Genomic DNA, 16,994 nt, shown 5'->3' with positions numbered 1-16,994 from the left:
ACGCTCTTTCTCAAGGGTTTGTCACCAAGGAAAATCAACAAATAGGAAACCAGAGTAGCCACTGGTTTCCCACTTCTTGAAACATGTTCATCTCCTCTCTTACACTAAGATCAAGATTAAATTGTTTATTATAATTTTATTAGTAGTGCATACCACATGCAAGGCGAGATCAGATCAAGATCATCTCCTGAGACCACTAACAACATAAAAAATCAACAGGCTGACCTGCTTGTTATCTGCCAAACAAGTTTAAGAATGTGAGACAAAGCTACAGCCTGTGTAGGTGAGTCATCTGAGCAAAGCCTCTTTAAAAAAATAGCCTAGTAAACTCACAACCAATGCTGTGCAAAAGAGCATATTCGATGCTGCACATCACATTTCAATCCCACTCAGGTCATTGCCAGGTCAATGAGAGTGGCTGTCAAAGTTATTTTAGAAACAGTCAGCATTGCATGCAAGTCCAATCAGCACTATTTAGCCTGCTATTGAGACAGAATTTAACATGCCAGTTCATCTTCTGGTCATTATCAGCCTTAATAATAAAAATCACCAAGGGGTGATTAGTGTGAATCCTCATAAAAAATGGCACCATAAGAGAAGAATGTACTGCAAGCAATTAAAGATAATGAAACTAGCACTACTTACTAGGAAAATGAACCTAGCAGGTACAAAGGACCTCACAGCAGCAGAAAAAAACAGAAGATAGCTTTAGAAAAATCTATGGAGACTGATTCCCAGTGATTGGTCATTCATGAGCAATTTGTTTATTTTGAATGAGTCTTTAATGTGATTTAGAAGAACGAGTAGTCTCAAACAGTGATTCGTTCATTTTTTTACCGTACGCGACTTAGCAAAACATCCAGAATCTCTGTAGGTTATGTACAGGAAACTATATTGAGTAGTTTAACTCTCGACTCTTCTAGTCCAAATTATGTGTTCTTTATAGAATAGAAGAAGAAGAATAGAATAGCATTTATTTGTCACATATACATTACAGCACAGTGAAATTTGTTCTTTGCATATCCCAGCTTGCTTAGAAGCTGGGGTCAGAGTGCAGGGTCGGCCATTATACGGCGCCCCTGGAGCATAGAGGGTTAAGGGCCTTGCTCAAGGACCCAAGAGTGGCAGCTTGGCCATACCGGGGCTTGAATCCCTGATCTTCCGATCAGTAACCTAGCACCTTAACGGCTGGAGCTACCACTTATTTTGTAACATAACTCCCATATATGCAATGCAGTTATATAAAAATATTAAAATTACTGGAACTATAGTCAAAGCTGGGGGATCTGCTTATTATCCGTTATAGATTAGTTGATTAGGCTTTTAATTTTTTTTTAAGTTAGCATGCTGCATCCCCTTTTTTTTTTTTTAGCATTTGTCTACTACAATAGTTAACTTCAAGCGTGATTTACTGCAGCTTTACTACATTCAAATGCTTGTTTTCAATGGTTTTATATTTAATTTAAGAATATATAATTTAATTATTATAAAAAATTATATTATTACAATTATATCTATGCAAATAAACAATATATCTGTTTTTAAAACAATGTTGTATAATATTTTATATTGATTTTTTTAAGCATGTTTGTCAACTTGCCATCTGCAAAATACAATACAAATGTTAATTTACCCGAATTCCTTCACCTTGCATACTCAAATGCTGTTGTTTTTTTTTTTTTTTTTTTTTTTTACACTTTACAGAAAGAGTTTCGCCTTTGAACAAATTCACTCATGCTGGGTAACTATCCCACATGTACTTAACAAGCAGCCACTATAAACTTTAAAATGTCTACATTTTAAGTACAACTTTGAGCACAAGGAATAACGAATGTATGACAGAAATGCATTGTTATAGGGAGCCCATTTCAGAAACACCCTGTGGATGGGATTGTATGAGTTATGCCCTCACACAGGTTTTCTTACCACAGATGTGCTGATGACACTCAACTCGTCATTTCTTTCCCTCACCTCAGATACCACAGCTTTCCGCTCGGATCTCAGCATGCTTGGCAGACATATCTTTGTGAATGACTGCTCATCAACTAAAACGCAACCCCAGCAAACCTGAAATGCTGGTCATCCTAGGTGATTCATCTCCGGGTCAGGATCTCAGAATAACTCTTCATGACTCTCTTCTCTCCCCTTCAACCACAGCTCGCAACCTTGGGGTAACTATAGACAATCAACTGTCCTTCTCCTCACATGTTGCTAATGTGGCTCATTCCTGTTGACTCCTTCCCTACAACATCAGAAGGATTCGACCATTTCTGTCCACACAGGCTGCCCAGGTGCTTCTTCAGTCTATGGTCATTTCCAGACTGTACTAGTGCAACTCTCTGCTGGCAGGTCTTCCTCTGAACGCTATTCGTCCACTGCAAATGATCCAAAACGTAGCTGCACGACTTGTGTTCAACCTACCCAAGTTCTCCCACACCACCCCACTGCTCCCTCCACTGGCTTCCAGTGGAAGGAGCTGCACGTATCAGATTTAAAACACTGGTGCTTGAATACAAGGCCATAAATGGACCAGCACCATCTCACCTCGGAGACCTCATCACACCTCGCACTGCACCACACTGTCTGAGATCCTTCAGCACTGCTCGACTGGTACCACCAGGCTCAAGGCTCTTCTCTGTTCTGGAACCATTCTGCAATGAACTTACCCTAGATGTCTGAACATCTGAGTCCCTGGCTATCTTCAAGCAACGGGTGAAGAACTAGCTCTTCCTGAAACACTAACACTTTTCAAGATTTTATTTTTATTTTTTTTATTTATAATAAAGAGTTTTAGACTGATTTATTTTAGGTTTGTAATCTAGCATAACAGTGTAGATTTATTTATTTGCTAGAGACTTAAAACACTTTTGTATGTCGCCCTGGACAAGGGCATCTGCTAAATGCGGCAAATGTAAATGATAATTATTTTTTGTAAATACCACATCATACGTAATTTTATGACTTGGTAGGTTGGTAGGTTTTGTCATGCGTGAGCGTTTTTACAGTAGGATAAAAAGCCGATTCGCAGCGCCCCTGGCGGTTATAGAGGGCAAGACAAGAAGCCGCATTCGGTCTGAGGGGGCGTGACGCTTACAGAAGCTACTGTACAAAACCAAACAGCAAACAAACTTGAGACGGCAAAGTAACTTTTAAATCAAAAAGTTAAACACGCAGGCAATGATTTATTCGCTGCTTAGTTTCAAATCTGTTAACACAAATGTATAATTTTGCCTTTCAGTTATACGTGTGCAAGCAGAAGATTCCGGCATTGAGTTGAGCATGGGGGAGGGGAGTGGCTGTCCGGCCCTCTTTTCCTCTCCTTAAACTTTGAACAAGTATAAGTCGCCATCTTAAAACAAACGCATATCACCTGCAACTGTGCTTTAGAAAGAGGAATAATTATAAACATGTCATTTTTGACAAACAAACGCTGACATTTTTAGTACTTTGTGACAATATTGTGAATTCAATGAGAAATGTTGATGTTTTTTGTAAGGTTTTCTGTATAACAAATACGTGCACGACCCTACAGCAACAGCCGGGCATGTTTCAGTGTATCGCATTAAGCTGCATAATATTACTCACCTTTTTTTTGGTGTAGTGCTTCTCTCGACCTGTAGCCAACTGGTTAACATTAGGACAGGGTTCTTTGATAGGCTCGTGAGGGGAGCACGTATCCACTATTTCGCTATCAAACCCGTTTAATGTCACGAGTGATTTCTTTTTTGCTACAAATCCGAATGTTTTTGTTGGAAAATGCTCACTGTATTTAGTAAAGTAGTTTCCCCCATACAAGAGGGTACCGGCGCAGGTCCCTCTCACACCGGCTGGGTTCTTATCGAGGAGGCGCTTCGAAGTCATTTTCAAACAGGCCAAGTACATCTAACGAAGAATAAGATGTCAATAGATTTTACACCCTAACAAGGTAAGATGCATTTAAAAAAGAGTGCGGGTCCTGACTACCAAAGACTTTCGACTGAAACCCTAAAACTGCACGATTAGTCGAAAGCAATCCAAATTTTAGCCGTTTAAAGGGAATCGCTGAAATTATTGTTTTGCTTCTCTCCCTGCTCGGACCAACGCCACGCCCACTTTCCGCTGCGCATGCAGCCGGGCGAGTTTTCACATCGGCCCGCCTCCTGTTGATTCCAATTGGCTTTTGACGTAGATAAATAATCTATTTTGGCACGCGGCCACTGAACAGCCGTCGCTGATTGGACGATTCGGAAACTGTCAGTCTTCTTCATTTCGGCGAGGGCCGGGGGGTGTGTCTCTCTGTTTGCCGGCCGGTGCCGACTGTTGGGAGAGAACAAGCATTGACACAATCCCTCTGTTGCGAACAAAAGCTTGAATTATATATTATAATTTTATATTATATCATTATATAAATATGATTTATAAAAGCTTATTTCCAGCACATTTATGCACACAATGTCATAGTAAAAGTAATGTATTAATGCACGGAAGGTGCAAGAATAAATAATACAACAAGCTTTTCGAATTAATGTTCTTTTTTAAAAAATTTTTTCAATTCTATTCAGCTTTAATTGTATAGTGTTTTTAACAACAGGTATTGTCCCAAAACAGCTCTACGTGTTATGAAGTTGGAATTTATAAGTTAAGTGCCTGTAAGTTTGTTCCTTAAATTTAAGTTTATCCCTGGCATCCTCATCTGGGTGGCAAAATGTCCAATCGTTATAATTCCATCATTGTTGAGGTGCACTGTTTTAGGGATAGACGCTTAAATGCAGAACATGCAAACTGCGACTAAACAGCTATGTAACGTTAAGATAACTGTGATAGAAACTTAAGCTGTGTAACCAATGTGTAACCTTAAGAAAGCCTTGAAATAACACTTATCAGTGAGGTTTCAAATTGCTAGGGGGCATAAAGATTAGACTTTGGAGCAATGGGGGAAAAAAAGGTCATGTCTGATGAGTCCAGATTTACCTTGTTCCAGGGTTATGGGCAAATCAGGGTAAGAAAAAAGGCAGATTAGGTGATGTAACCAACATGCCTATTGTCAACTGTGTGGAAGGTGTTGTGATCTGGGGTTGGTTCAGTTAGACAGTTATTTGTGAAAACTAAACCCATTTAGTGCATTTGAATTGTCATGTTACATCAACATGCGAATACAAATAGCTAAATAAATCATAAATAAAAATATTTAAATACATATCAGAGTACTCCAAAAAAAAAGGAAACGCACAAGGCACATTGTTAGACAGAGTTCCCTCCAGGAGGCTCAGTTTGATACCATGCGATTCTATCGATTGTTTAAAGTGTAAAACTCTCTGGCTCTACAGAGGGAGTGACGCTGCCCGGTTTGCTATAAAACCCTCAGAATTGAGCAAACCTTTTTTTTTTTTTTTTTTTAATGTGTTTTTTTTTTTTTTTACTGTTTTTCATTCTGCGGTCTTCTGTGTTTACCTGGTGGTCTAGTGGTTAGGATGCGGTGCTCTCACCGCTGTGGCCCGGGTTCGATCCCTGGTCAGGGAACCAACCCCAGCCCCTTTCAGTGCCGGTCCCAAGCCCGGATAAATTTGGGAGGGTTGTGTTAGGAAGGGCATCCAGCGTAAAAGCATGTGCCAAATCAAACATGCGGAGGATCTGCTGTGGCGACCCCTAACGGGAGGAGCCGAAAGAAAATTTAGTCTTCTGTGTTTACCTGTCCAGAGCGCTCCAAAGTTTAGCGGGTGGTGCGTCAGTAATAAAGGTCTGTTGGAAACACAGTGCTCTGTGTGTAGTTAAATGGACTAAACTAATTATTTGCCTCAATGACTTTTTATTTTTTATTTTTTGTTATTTAAGGAATCGTTTCAGCCCTACACCATACAAACATTTTACAATTATTGTACATATTGCTTTAAGATGCAACTTTATTACAAAACATTAACAAATTAATACATTATAATATAAAAAGGAGTACAATTATTTTTCATACAGTTTTTAAAGTTTTTTCAAAAGTTAATACTAAACTCTATTTTAACATTCAGGTGCACTAAAGTGATCCTGTACTATTTTATAAGACAAGAATTTTAAAAGTTTTGCACACAGCACTGAAGTTTAGAACTGAAGGATTCTCACTTAGAATTTTCACTTAGCCAAATTTTTTTAAATATATTTATGAATTATTTCAAAGTTTATTAACACAGTGTTTTACCTCCAAGACCCAATTCTAAATCCTAAATTATGTCTCAGATGTGCCATGCTAACATGCAGAAAGACTACAGCAGGAGTCTTTCTCCTCAAAGACTGTTAACAGTGACCAGGGCTGGTGCTAGATTTACCATATTCCGTGTTTAGGCCAGTACCCACATGTTGTACATTTCCAGATTGGCACCAAACAAAAAGTGGAAGCTGCAAGATACTTAGCACTTACAGACTTCAGCTCTATGCAAAGGTTATTATAGTTAACACACAAACTATCATGAAAAACATCAGTTTTAGGAAAATAGAAGTAAACCATAATAAAAAATTTATTTTTTTATATAAATTCAAACTAAACTGCAATTATAATGACCAGAAATACAAGATGAAATATAAATAAAATATTACAAAATAGAGCCTAGGTTTTTATATTTTAAATGTTGACCCGTATACTATACAGTATAAGACAGACTTTTTTTAATTTAAATGTATAGTTCCTACATATGTGTGTGTGTACACATTTTATATATATATATATATATATATATATATATATATATATATATATATATATATATATATATATATAGTGGGTACGGAAAGTATTCAGACCCCCTTAAATTTTTCACTCTTTGTTATATTGCAGCCATTTGCTAAAATCATTTAGGTTCATTCTTCTTCCTCATGAATGTACACACAGCACCCCATACTGACAGAAAAACACAGAATTGTTGAATTGTTGCAGATTTATTAAAAAAGAAAAACTGAAATATCACATGGTCCTAAGTATTTAGACCCTTTGCTCAGTATTTAGTAGAAGCCCCCTTTTGATCTAATACAGCCAGGAGTCTTTTTGGGAAAGATGCAACAAGTCTTTCACACCTGGATTTGGGGATCCTCTGCCATTCCTCCTTGCAGGTCCTCTCCAGTTCTGTCAGGTTGGATGGTAAACGTTGGTGGACAGCCATTTTTAGGTCTCTCCAGAGATGCTCAATTGGGTTTAAGTCAGGGCTCTGGCTGGGCCATTCAAGAACAGTCACGTAGTTGTTGTGAAGCCACTCCTTCATTATTTTAGCTGTGTGCTTAGGGTCATTGTCTTGTTGGAAGGTAAACCTTCGGCCCAGTCTGAGGTCCAGAGCACTCTGGAAAAGGTTTTTGTCCAGGATATCCCTGTACTTGGCCGCATTCATCTTTCCCTCGATTGCAACCAGTCGTCCTGTCCCTGCAGCTGAAAAACACCCCCACAGCATGATGCTGCCACCACCATGCTTTACTGTTGGGACTGTATTGGACAGGTGATGAGCAGTGCCTGGTTTTCTCCACACATACCGCTTAGAATTAAGGCCAAAAAGTTATATTTTGGTCTCATCAGACCAGAGAATCTTATTTCTCACCATCTTGGAGTCCTTCAGGTGTTTTTTAGCAAACTCCATGCGGGCTTTCATGTGTCTTACACTGAGGAGAGGCTTCCGTCGGGCCACTCTGCCATAAAGCCCTGACTGGTGGAGGGCTGCAGTGATGGTTGACTTTCTACAACTTTCTCCCATCTCCTGACTGCATCTCTGGAGCTTAGCCACAGTGATCTTTGGGTTCTTCTTTACCTCTCTCACCAAGGCTCTTCTCCCCCGATAGCTCAGTTTAGCCGGACGGCCAGCTCTAGGAAGGGTTCTGGTCGTCCCAAACGTCTTCATTTGAGGATTATGGAGGCCACTGTGCTCTTAGGAACCTTAAGTGCAGCAGAAATCTTTTTGTAACCTTGGCCAGATCTGTGCCTTGCCACAATTCTGTCTCTGAGCTCTTCAGGCAGTTCCTTTGACCTCATGATTCTCATTTGCTCTGACATGCATTGTGATATGGAAGGTCTTATATAGACAGGTGTGTGGCTTTCCTAATCAAGTCCAATCAGTATAATCAAACACAGCTGGACTCAAATGAAGGTGTAGAACCATCTCAAGGATGATCAGAAGAAATGGAAAGCACCTGAGTTAAATATATGAGTGTCACAGCAAAGGGTCTGAATACTTAGGACCATGTGATATTTCAGTTTTTCTTTTTTAATAAATCTGCAACAATGTCAACAATTCTGTGTTTTTCTGTCAGTATGGGGAGCTGTGTGTACATTCATGAGGAAGAAGAATGAACTTAAATGATTTTAGCAAATGGCTGCAATATAACAAAGAGTGAAAAATGTAAGGGGGTCTGAATACTTTCCGTACCCACTGTATATACACAGTGGTGTGAAAAAGTGTTTGCCGAGCATGAACCGCCTTTTTAAGGTTAATGCCACAGAATCAATAGGATTCAGGTCAGGACTTTGACTAGGCCACTCCAAAGTCTTCATTTTGCTTTTCTTCAGTCATTCAGCGGTGGATTTGCTGGTGTGTTTTGGATCATTGTCCTACTGCAGAACCCAAGTTCGCTTCAGCTTGGGGTCACAAACAGATGGACAGAAAATTCTCCTTCAGGATTTTTCGGTAAACAGCAGAATTCATGGTTCCATTTATCACAGCAAGTCTTTCAGGTCCTGAAGCAGCAAAACAGCCCCAGACCATCACACTACCACCACCATATTTTACAGTTGGTATAATGTTCTTTTTCTGAAATACGGTGTTACTTTTATGCCAGACGTAATGGGACACACACCTTCTAAAAAGTTCAACTTTTGTCTCGTCAGTCCACAGAGTATTTTCCAAAAAGTCTTGGGATCAAGATGTTTTCTGGCAAAACTGAGATGAGCCTTTATGTTCTTTTTGCTCAGCAGCGGTTTTCGTTTTGGAACTCTGCCATGAAGACCATTTTTGGTCGTTTTTCGGAGTCATGAACACTGACCTTCACTGAGGCAAGTGAAACCTGCAATTCTTTGGATGTTGTTGTGGGGTCTTTTGTGATCTCTTGGATGAGTCATCGCTGTGCTCTTGGGGTAATTTTGGTCAGCCGGCCACTCCTGGGAAGGTTCTCCACGGTTCCATGTTTTTGCCATGTGTGAATAATGGCTCTCACTGTGGTTCGCTGGAGTCCCAAAGCTTTAGAAATGGCTTTATAACCTATTTCACACTGATAGATCTCATTTACTTTCTTTCTCATTTGTTTTCGAATTTCTTTGGATCTCGGCATGATGTCTAGCTTTTAAGGATATTTTGGTCTACTTCACTTTGTCGGGCAGGTCCTATTTAAGAGATTTCTTGATTGCGAACAGGTGTGGCAGTAATCAGGCCTGGGTGTGGCTAAAGAAATTGAACTCAGGTGTGATAAACCACAGTTTTAACAGCGGGCAAACACTTTTTTACACAAGGGCATGTAGTTTTGGATTTTGTTTTCCCTCAATAATAAAAACCTTCATTTAAAAACTGCATGTTGTGTTCACTTGTGTTATCTTTTACTAATATTTAAATTAGTTTGATGATCTAAAACATTAAAGTGTGACAAACATGTGTGACAATAATTCAGGTTTTTTTCACACCAATGTATATATAAAACATATAAAATGGGAAGAAATTAAACATTGAAATAAAAAAAAAAAAACATTTTCAATGTTTAATTCCTCCCAATTAATATGGTGGCTATAATAAATGTCTAAACAGCTTAATTATGCATTCATGCATTCAATGATTTTGATAGCTTGATATTAACAAATCATGTATTTTACGTTGCAAAATACAGCCCCAAGTCCAAAAACATTGAAACCCTGTGTAAAATTTTAATTAAAACAATGAAATTAATGCAATCTTATAAACCCATATTTTATTCATATTCACAGTAGAAAACATAGAAAACATATCAAAGGTTTAGAAAATGTGCAATAAGGAAATAGTAAGGAAAAAATTAATAACTTCATTTGGTTGGGACTGGGCCATGTTTACTACTGTTTACGATCCTGTATACATCTGGGAACACTGAACAGTTATAATCTAAATATCTTCTTTAACTTCTTAAAGAGACTCTGTCTTTCTAAGATTTTTATACCCAATCATGATACGGATCTGTTGCCAGTTAACCTAATTAGTTGCAAAATGTTTCTTTTTAGTCACCCCTATTTTTCTAGCCTTTTGTTTCCCCCTTCCCAACCTTTTTGTAACGTGTTGTGGCCATCAAATTCAAAGTTACCTTATTTTTTCCCCACTTAAACATAATTTCTCCAGTTTGAACATTAATGTTCTCTATGTTCTGTTGTGAATAAAATATGGGGTTATGAGTTTTGCAAATCATTGCATTCTGTTTTTAGTTAAATTTTACACTGCATCTAAACCTTTTTAGAATTTTGGTTGTAAAAAATATTAAGTATTTTACCATATTGTATAATAAAAACTAAAACGATACTAAAACGATACTATATAAAAAAAATTTATAAAAAAAAATAAAACTTAAAAACTAGTAACCTTTAAAAAAAAAAACTATGATAACCCCATCAAAAAATGAACACCCCACCACCACCACCACCATGACCACCGCTATAATACAGTCTTCCCCGTCTATCGCGGTTGTTACGTGCCAAAACCGATCGTGAAACCGGATTTCCGTGATAAATGGACGCCACCCCAAAAATGCTTTCATTTTTAATCCATAAATCATCCTCCCACACTCTTTAAACACATAGCAAAAACATTTGCAGGAATATAGCGTGATGAATTTTGTGTAAATTCGTAGAAATATCACATTTATAGAGTACTGTAGTACAGTATAGTACTGTAGCATAGCCTATGCATTGTTTCTCTGCTTGTTTATTGGTCGAGGATTCTTATGACATCAAAAAAGGGGCAGAGTCAAAGATACACGTTACTGCATTCTTTATTTTTATTAACTAAATCTGTTGACATATGTCTTTAACTCCACCTTTTTTTTTTTTTTTTTTTCAGAGGATGTCAGAGGATACTACAACCAATAAATAAGCGCAAACCTAGGTTTCTTGTAGTGCTACTCATTTCTTATGATGAACTGAATTCGGGACCATTAATGAAACAATTTAGTTCTGTGCCAAATTGAGAATCGCGATTAAGTCCGACCGCGAGTTTCGAACCGTGATAAATCGAGGGATAACTGTATTTTTTATTACCTTTATAACTTTTAGGTCTGTAGAAAACCCCAGTAGATACATATACATCAATCTATATCATCTAAAAATGTGCATACAACACTAATACTCTTTAGAAATAAAATAAATTCAATTCTAAATTTAATTAAAAAATTTTAAATTTAAATTTAATAAAATTTCTAAATTGGTGCAAAAGAGTGAATAAAGATGACTAATGGTAAAAAAAAAGATCTGGTGAGTTCTTGATGAGCCTGTTCATTAGCCCATTTCAGAAAAGAAAGATTTGATGCTTTGCTTATCTACAGCCCTGTGATATACATCTCCATGCCATCATTAAAGGTGAAGATAGTTGTGCTGCTGCTGGTGTTGGTGCTGTGCTTCACATCTCCAATGCTCTCATAAAAATTCTCGCAGTTCATGGTCTTTTCTGGTCCCTGCATAGGCCCACAAGACATGTTTGGCTTCACTGTACTGCTGCACAGCATCTCTCTTTTCTGCATGGGATTAATGGTGGCATAGGGCGGGTCCGAATCAAGCACTTTAGACCAAGTGGCTCTCACTGGCTCATAGCAGTGCTCCTCTGATGGCAATGAAATTGGTCCCATCGAACTCTCTTCTCCACATTCTATTTCCTCACTGATCTGCTGTGTTGACCTCACAAGTTTCTTCTTCAAAGGTTTACAGATGGTGGAGTATGTTTCAGTGATCTGGTGAGAGAGAAAGCACAGGCTAAGAAACCCAAAATTCTGTCAGAATTTTGTCAAAGATATGTTAAAATCATCCTGTGAAGCAAAGTGCTTGTGCACAAGGAAGGAAATAATATTTTTTTTCGAAAATGATTTCTGTAATTTTGAAACAAAGAGGACATTTCATTATCATAAATAGAATGATAGCAGAGGAAGTGTACATCTTTTCATTAATAAAATTGTTTGCGTAATTAGGTATTCGCTCAATCCCCTCTAGACCTGTCTAAACATGTACTGTGGTTTGCGTGTATGTGTGTTTGCTTTGAGTTTGCAGGGGAATGCGTGCTTAAACAATGTGCTTGCATACAGCAAAATTATGACCCACTTTAACACTGAGAGGTAGTGCCAATGTAAACAGTCTTATCTTCTGGGACTGGCTACAGTGTTATCTAACCGCCAGATAATCCTGTTAAACTTTTACCACAATAGCTGACCAGAGAGGACACGCATCTCAAATTGGGTTAGCTGTAGAAAGATAGACACATGCACACATAAATGGAGAGATGCTAATATTAAAAAGGATCTTGTGTATGAGGAATGTTTGCCACTTTAATTCAAATGGCATGTAGATGTGTAAATAAAATGTATATTAAGGAATTTAATTTAGTCACAGTGACCATAATGGCCTTTTTTGTCAGTACAAGGAAGATCTTCTATGAACTCCAGATAATAGCCAGGGGGGTGTTTTACCTTTGGAATACTATCTTGTACCACAAAGTGAAACAGTAACCTTATGACCTTATAAAATGCCATATCAATGGTCATTGTTCCCTTTGATACAAATTAATTAAAAAAATAAAAAACCCTGAGTTTCCCTCACCAAAAAAAAAATCTTACGGCTGGCTCTTCCTCAAATGTGCATTTGTTCTTGGTTCATTTGAAAAAAGTACCAAATAGAATGTTATTAATATTATGCACAACAAATGTTTATTTAGTTTCACCAATTTTCTGCATGTCTCCCACTTACTGTGATTACATGTATTATTTTGGCCCCATATTGGTATCCGCTAGATTGCTTACTCAAAATCGGCAATTAAAAATCCTATATCGGTTTACTACTACTGATGACCCCTCATACGGTGGCCCAAAAATTTAAGTAGATAACAATTGGATGCTTGAATAGCTGATTCTCTGACCAAATACCTACATTGTAACTCAAAAAGCTCTGAAGCATGTGTATTGACCATGTATTAAAATGTTCTGCAACATGATCCTTCTATTGCACTGATGTCAGTCTACAGCCCCAATAATAAAAAAAAATAGTATGCACAGATCAGACATAACATTATGACATTATAACATTATGGCTGGTAAAGTGAATATACTGATTATCTCTGGCACCTGTTAGTGTGTAGGATATATTCGGCAGCAAGTAAACATTTTCCCCTTAAAGTTGATGTGTTAGAAGCAAGAAAAATGGGCAAGGCGTAAGGATTTGAGCGAGTTTGACAAGGGCCATGTTGTGATGCCTAGACGTCTGGGTCAGAGCATCTCCAAATCTGCAGCTCTTGTGGGCTGTTCCCAGTCTGCAGTGGTCAGTATCTAACAACATAAGTGGTCCAAGGACGTAACAGTGGTGAACTGGCAACAGGGTCATGGGTGGCTAAGACACATTGATGCTCGTGTGGAGCAAAGGCTGGTCCATCCAACAGACGATCTACCGTAGCTCTAATTGCTGAAAAAGTTAATGCTGTTAATAGTCGACAGGCCAGGACTGTTTTGGTTGGGGACCAACACAATTTTAGGCAGGGGGTCATAATGTTATGCCTGATTGGTGTAAGTAAAAACAGAATGCAATAATTTGCAAATCTGATAAACCCACATTTTATACACAATAAAACTTAGAAAACATAAAATGTTTAAACTAAGGAAATATACCATTATTTTAATAGAAAAAATAAGTAATTTTTTTTATTTGATGGCACAAAACATCTAAAAAAAAGTTGGGACAGGGTCAGGTTTGCCTATGTAGCATCCCCTCTTGACGAGACCAGTTGCTGGAGGTTTGGGAGAGTAGAGTTGTCCTATTCGTGTCTTATAGAAAATTCTAATTGCTTAACAGTTTTAGTTTGTCTTTGTCAGATTTTTCATTTCATGAGTTACCATATACCAGTCTGGACTGCAGGCTGGCCAAGTTCAGCACCTGGACTCTTCTACTATGAAGCCATGCTGTCTTAATAGATGCATTATGCAGTTAACATTGTTGTGCAGAAATTGATTGGTGAACCTCTGCCCATCTTAGATAGAAGAAGAATAGAATAGAATAGCCTTTATTTGTCACATATACATTACAGCACAGTGAAATTTGTTATTCGCATATCCCAGCTTGCTTAGAAGCTGGGGTCAGAGCACAGGGTCGGCCATGATACGGCGCCCCTGGAGCATAGAGGGTTAAGGGCCTTGCTCAAGGACCCAAGAGTGGCAGCTTGGCGATACCGGGGCTTGAACCCCTGACCTTCTGATCAGTAACCTAGCACCTTACCGGCTGGAGCTACCACTCCCAATCTTTACTTCTAAGAGACTCATACTCTTTTTATACCCAAGCATGTTACTGATCTGTTGACAATAACCTAATAGTTGCAAAATGTTCTTCCAGTTGTTTTCTTTTAACAACACTTACTTTTCCAGCCTTTTGTTTCCCCTCCTTTCTGATGTTACAGCTATAAAGTTCAAAATTTCATTATTTTTTCCCTTAAAATTGTATATTTCCTCAGTTTAAACATTTGAAATGTTTGCTATTTTCTATTGTAAATAAAAACGGGTTATGAGATATGTAAATCATTGCATTCTGTTTTTATTTTACAAAGCAACCTGAATTTTGGAATTGGGGTTATACATGTAATCAGGGTCAGAAGACATAACCTTTAGCAGGAACTTAGTGTTCAGCCACAGTGTCAGTCTAATCATCAGTGTACACAGGACCAGCATATTTGCTTGCATCCTCTCCTTTAGAGAGATGATTGAGGATGTTGATAGGACATTGGCTTGGAATGCAGTCACTTGAAACAGGCCACACCAAAAGGAACTGAGTTTCAGAGCAATGAGCGCACTAACAGTGAATGTCACAGGCTCATTACTTCTTCACTACAGAACTCAAGTTTGCACTCAATGACCACTAAATTACACCTATACACCTGCTTATTCATGCAGTTATCAAAGCTTCAGAATGATTCTGCTTCTCTGCTGGTGGGCCTGAACTCTGAACTCTTGCTGTATATAAAATAGAATAGCCTTTTTTTGTCATATATACATTACAGCACAGTGAAATTCTTGTTCGGAAGCTGGGGTCAGCCATTAAACAGTGCCCCTGGAGCACAGAGGGTTAGGGGCTTTGCTCAAGGGCCCAAGAGTGGCAGCTTGGCGATACTGGGGCTTGAACCCCCAACCTTCTGATCAGTAACCCAGAGCCTTAACCACAGAACCACTGGTGTATGGCTTCTGTCTTAGCATCAAAGATTTCAGGTGAGCCATATCTAACAATAGGTCAGTCATCCACTTGAAACTGCCCTTTTTCTATTTTTTGAAGAGCCGAGACACAGTTCTCCCGAGCATATATTGATGTATTTTCAAACTTAATCTCCCTTATGTTGCAAAGCTTATGGAAACTGGAATTAATAACTCCATATTCCTGTTCCCTGGAGGCAGAGGGTCAACTATATAAAGACTCAGTGGAGACAATGATTACATGATGTAGATCAGCTATAAGTGACCTAAGCCACAGCCAGCCAGGTAAGAGGACCTAAGGTTAAAACCTGTGAGAAACTCAACTAAAGAAATCTAAACTAAACTATACTAAACCATTAGCCTCTGTGTAAGATAACTTCACCTATAGCTGGAGTCACAGGCTGTTAGATCAGAAAAATGTCTAAGCACACATTAAAGAAGATAATATATAATGACTTGGAGTAACTATAAATTACTAAAAACTGATATTTGATAACAATATGGCAAAAAAAACATGGTCAACACACAGTATGCCATCCCACTACTAAAGTGACTGGACCAAAATGATGGTGCTAAATTGCAAGTGTGTATAAATGTTTAATATCTGTGTGAAAGACATGTTGATAGTTGATAACAGCTTATTTTACAATAACAGCTATTGTTTATGATCACTTACATGGATTTGCATAAAACCTGAAGGATAAACAGTATACAAAACAATATTGTGACGCCATATGCAGTTTGCAGCATTGACATAAATAGGAGCAGAGCTAAGGTCAAATAAGTGCATCAGATTTAGCTGATAAAGCTGAAATTTTATATGCTCCATTTCTGTGCACATTTTAAGGATATTTTTCATGATGACATAATTAATGAAAAAATGTAGCAAGCATTTGACAAGGATCCCATTTCTCAATAATGTTTAATAATTTTACTACTGATCAAAAACCTTTTGAAATTTCCAAACAACTTAACTGTCAGGGAGCACCCTGCGCCGGCACCAGCACAAGCACCACCGATGCGCAGCAGCTCGCCTGATTACTAACTCGGCGCACCTGCCTCTCATCAGCCGCCCAGCATAAATACGGCTCGTACGCGCCTCAGCTTCGTCCGTTATTGTTTGTTACTATACCTGCTATCTACGTCTCGCTTCTCTACTCCGCTGAAGACGCTTCTCCTTCATGCGCGGTCCCGCGCACTGTCTGACTTTGCAGCGCGTTATTTCGGACTACACCGCTCTACTCACGTGTGTGCTTTTTTCACTTTTCTTTAATTTTGGGCGTTATTAAAAACTGTGTGTGCATGCACTCTGTCTTCCGCCTCGTTGCCTAACATTAACTGCCACAAATCAATCATTTTGAAGAAGCCAATCTATCTTACTTAAATATCCATAATTCATGTTTATCTGTATCTTTATCTTATACTGTATGTATTTGAACCAAACTGGAAATACTTGTTCAGTACAAGTTTATAAAAACATCTACAAAGTCTGTTGGGTGGCCATATGTATGTTATTAAGTTTAAGCTGCAATTTTATTTGGTGCATATTTGTGTTAATCTGTAATTGTTTTTAATTACTGAAAAAATCAAGGTTGTTATTAGCCAGACAAGTTTTTACAGGCATT

The 16,994-nt window shown here is 38.2% G+C and overlaps 4 protein-coding genes across 6 annotated transcripts in view; 1 reads left to right on the top strand and 3 right to left on the bottom strand.

Moving 5' to 3' along the window:
- slc2a4rg (SLC2A4 regulator) overlaps positions 1 to 4,160 on the bottom strand; it is a 64,146-nt gene extending 59,986 nt beyond the window's left edge. Inside the window, exon 1 of the mRNA XM_083521222.1 lies at positions 3,586 to 4,160. Within this exon, the coding sequence (XP_083377348.1) occupies positions 3,586 to 3,882 (297 nt within the window). The 5' untranslated portion in view covers positions 3,883 to 4,160. The remainder of the gene's footprint in view (positions 1 to 3,585) is intronic.
- LOC310715085 (uncharacterized protein) overlaps positions 1 to 16,994 on the top strand; it is a 401,686-nt gene that overhangs the window by 27,136 nt on the left and 357,556 nt on the right. The window lies entirely within an intron of this gene.
- The window catches only part of gss (glutathione synthetase), a 152,043-nt gene that overhangs the window by 112,523 nt on the left and 22,526 nt on the right, over positions 1 to 16,994 (bottom strand). The gene's annotated exons all lie outside the window — the stretch shown is intronic.
- Positions 11,007 to 16,994, bottom strand: part of LOC310715074 (uncharacterized protein) — a 46,207-nt gene continuing 40,219 nt past the window's right edge. For 2 of the 3 annotated variants that reach the window (XM_083521257.1, XM_083521256.1), the window contains exon 7: positions 11,345 to 11,886. In XM_083521257.1, the coding sequence (XP_083377383.1) occupies positions 11,479 to 11,886 (408 nt within the window). In that variant the 3' untranslated portion in view covers positions 11,345 to 11,478. Of the gene's footprint in view, positions 11,887 to 16,994 lie in introns of all 3 variants that reach the window. The other variant, XM_083521258.1, reaches the window with a different exon arrangement.

The sequence above is a fragment of the Silurus aristotelis genome (genome assembly GCF_946808225.1).
Source record: "Silurus aristotelis genome assembly, chromosome: 19".
Classification (NCBI taxonomy): domain Eukaryota; kingdom Metazoa; phylum Chordata; class Actinopteri; order Siluriformes; family Siluridae; genus Silurus; species Silurus aristotelis.
The sequence above is the reverse complement of the archived record's forward strand: the minus strand, read 5'-3'. Positions and strand labels throughout refer to the sequence as shown.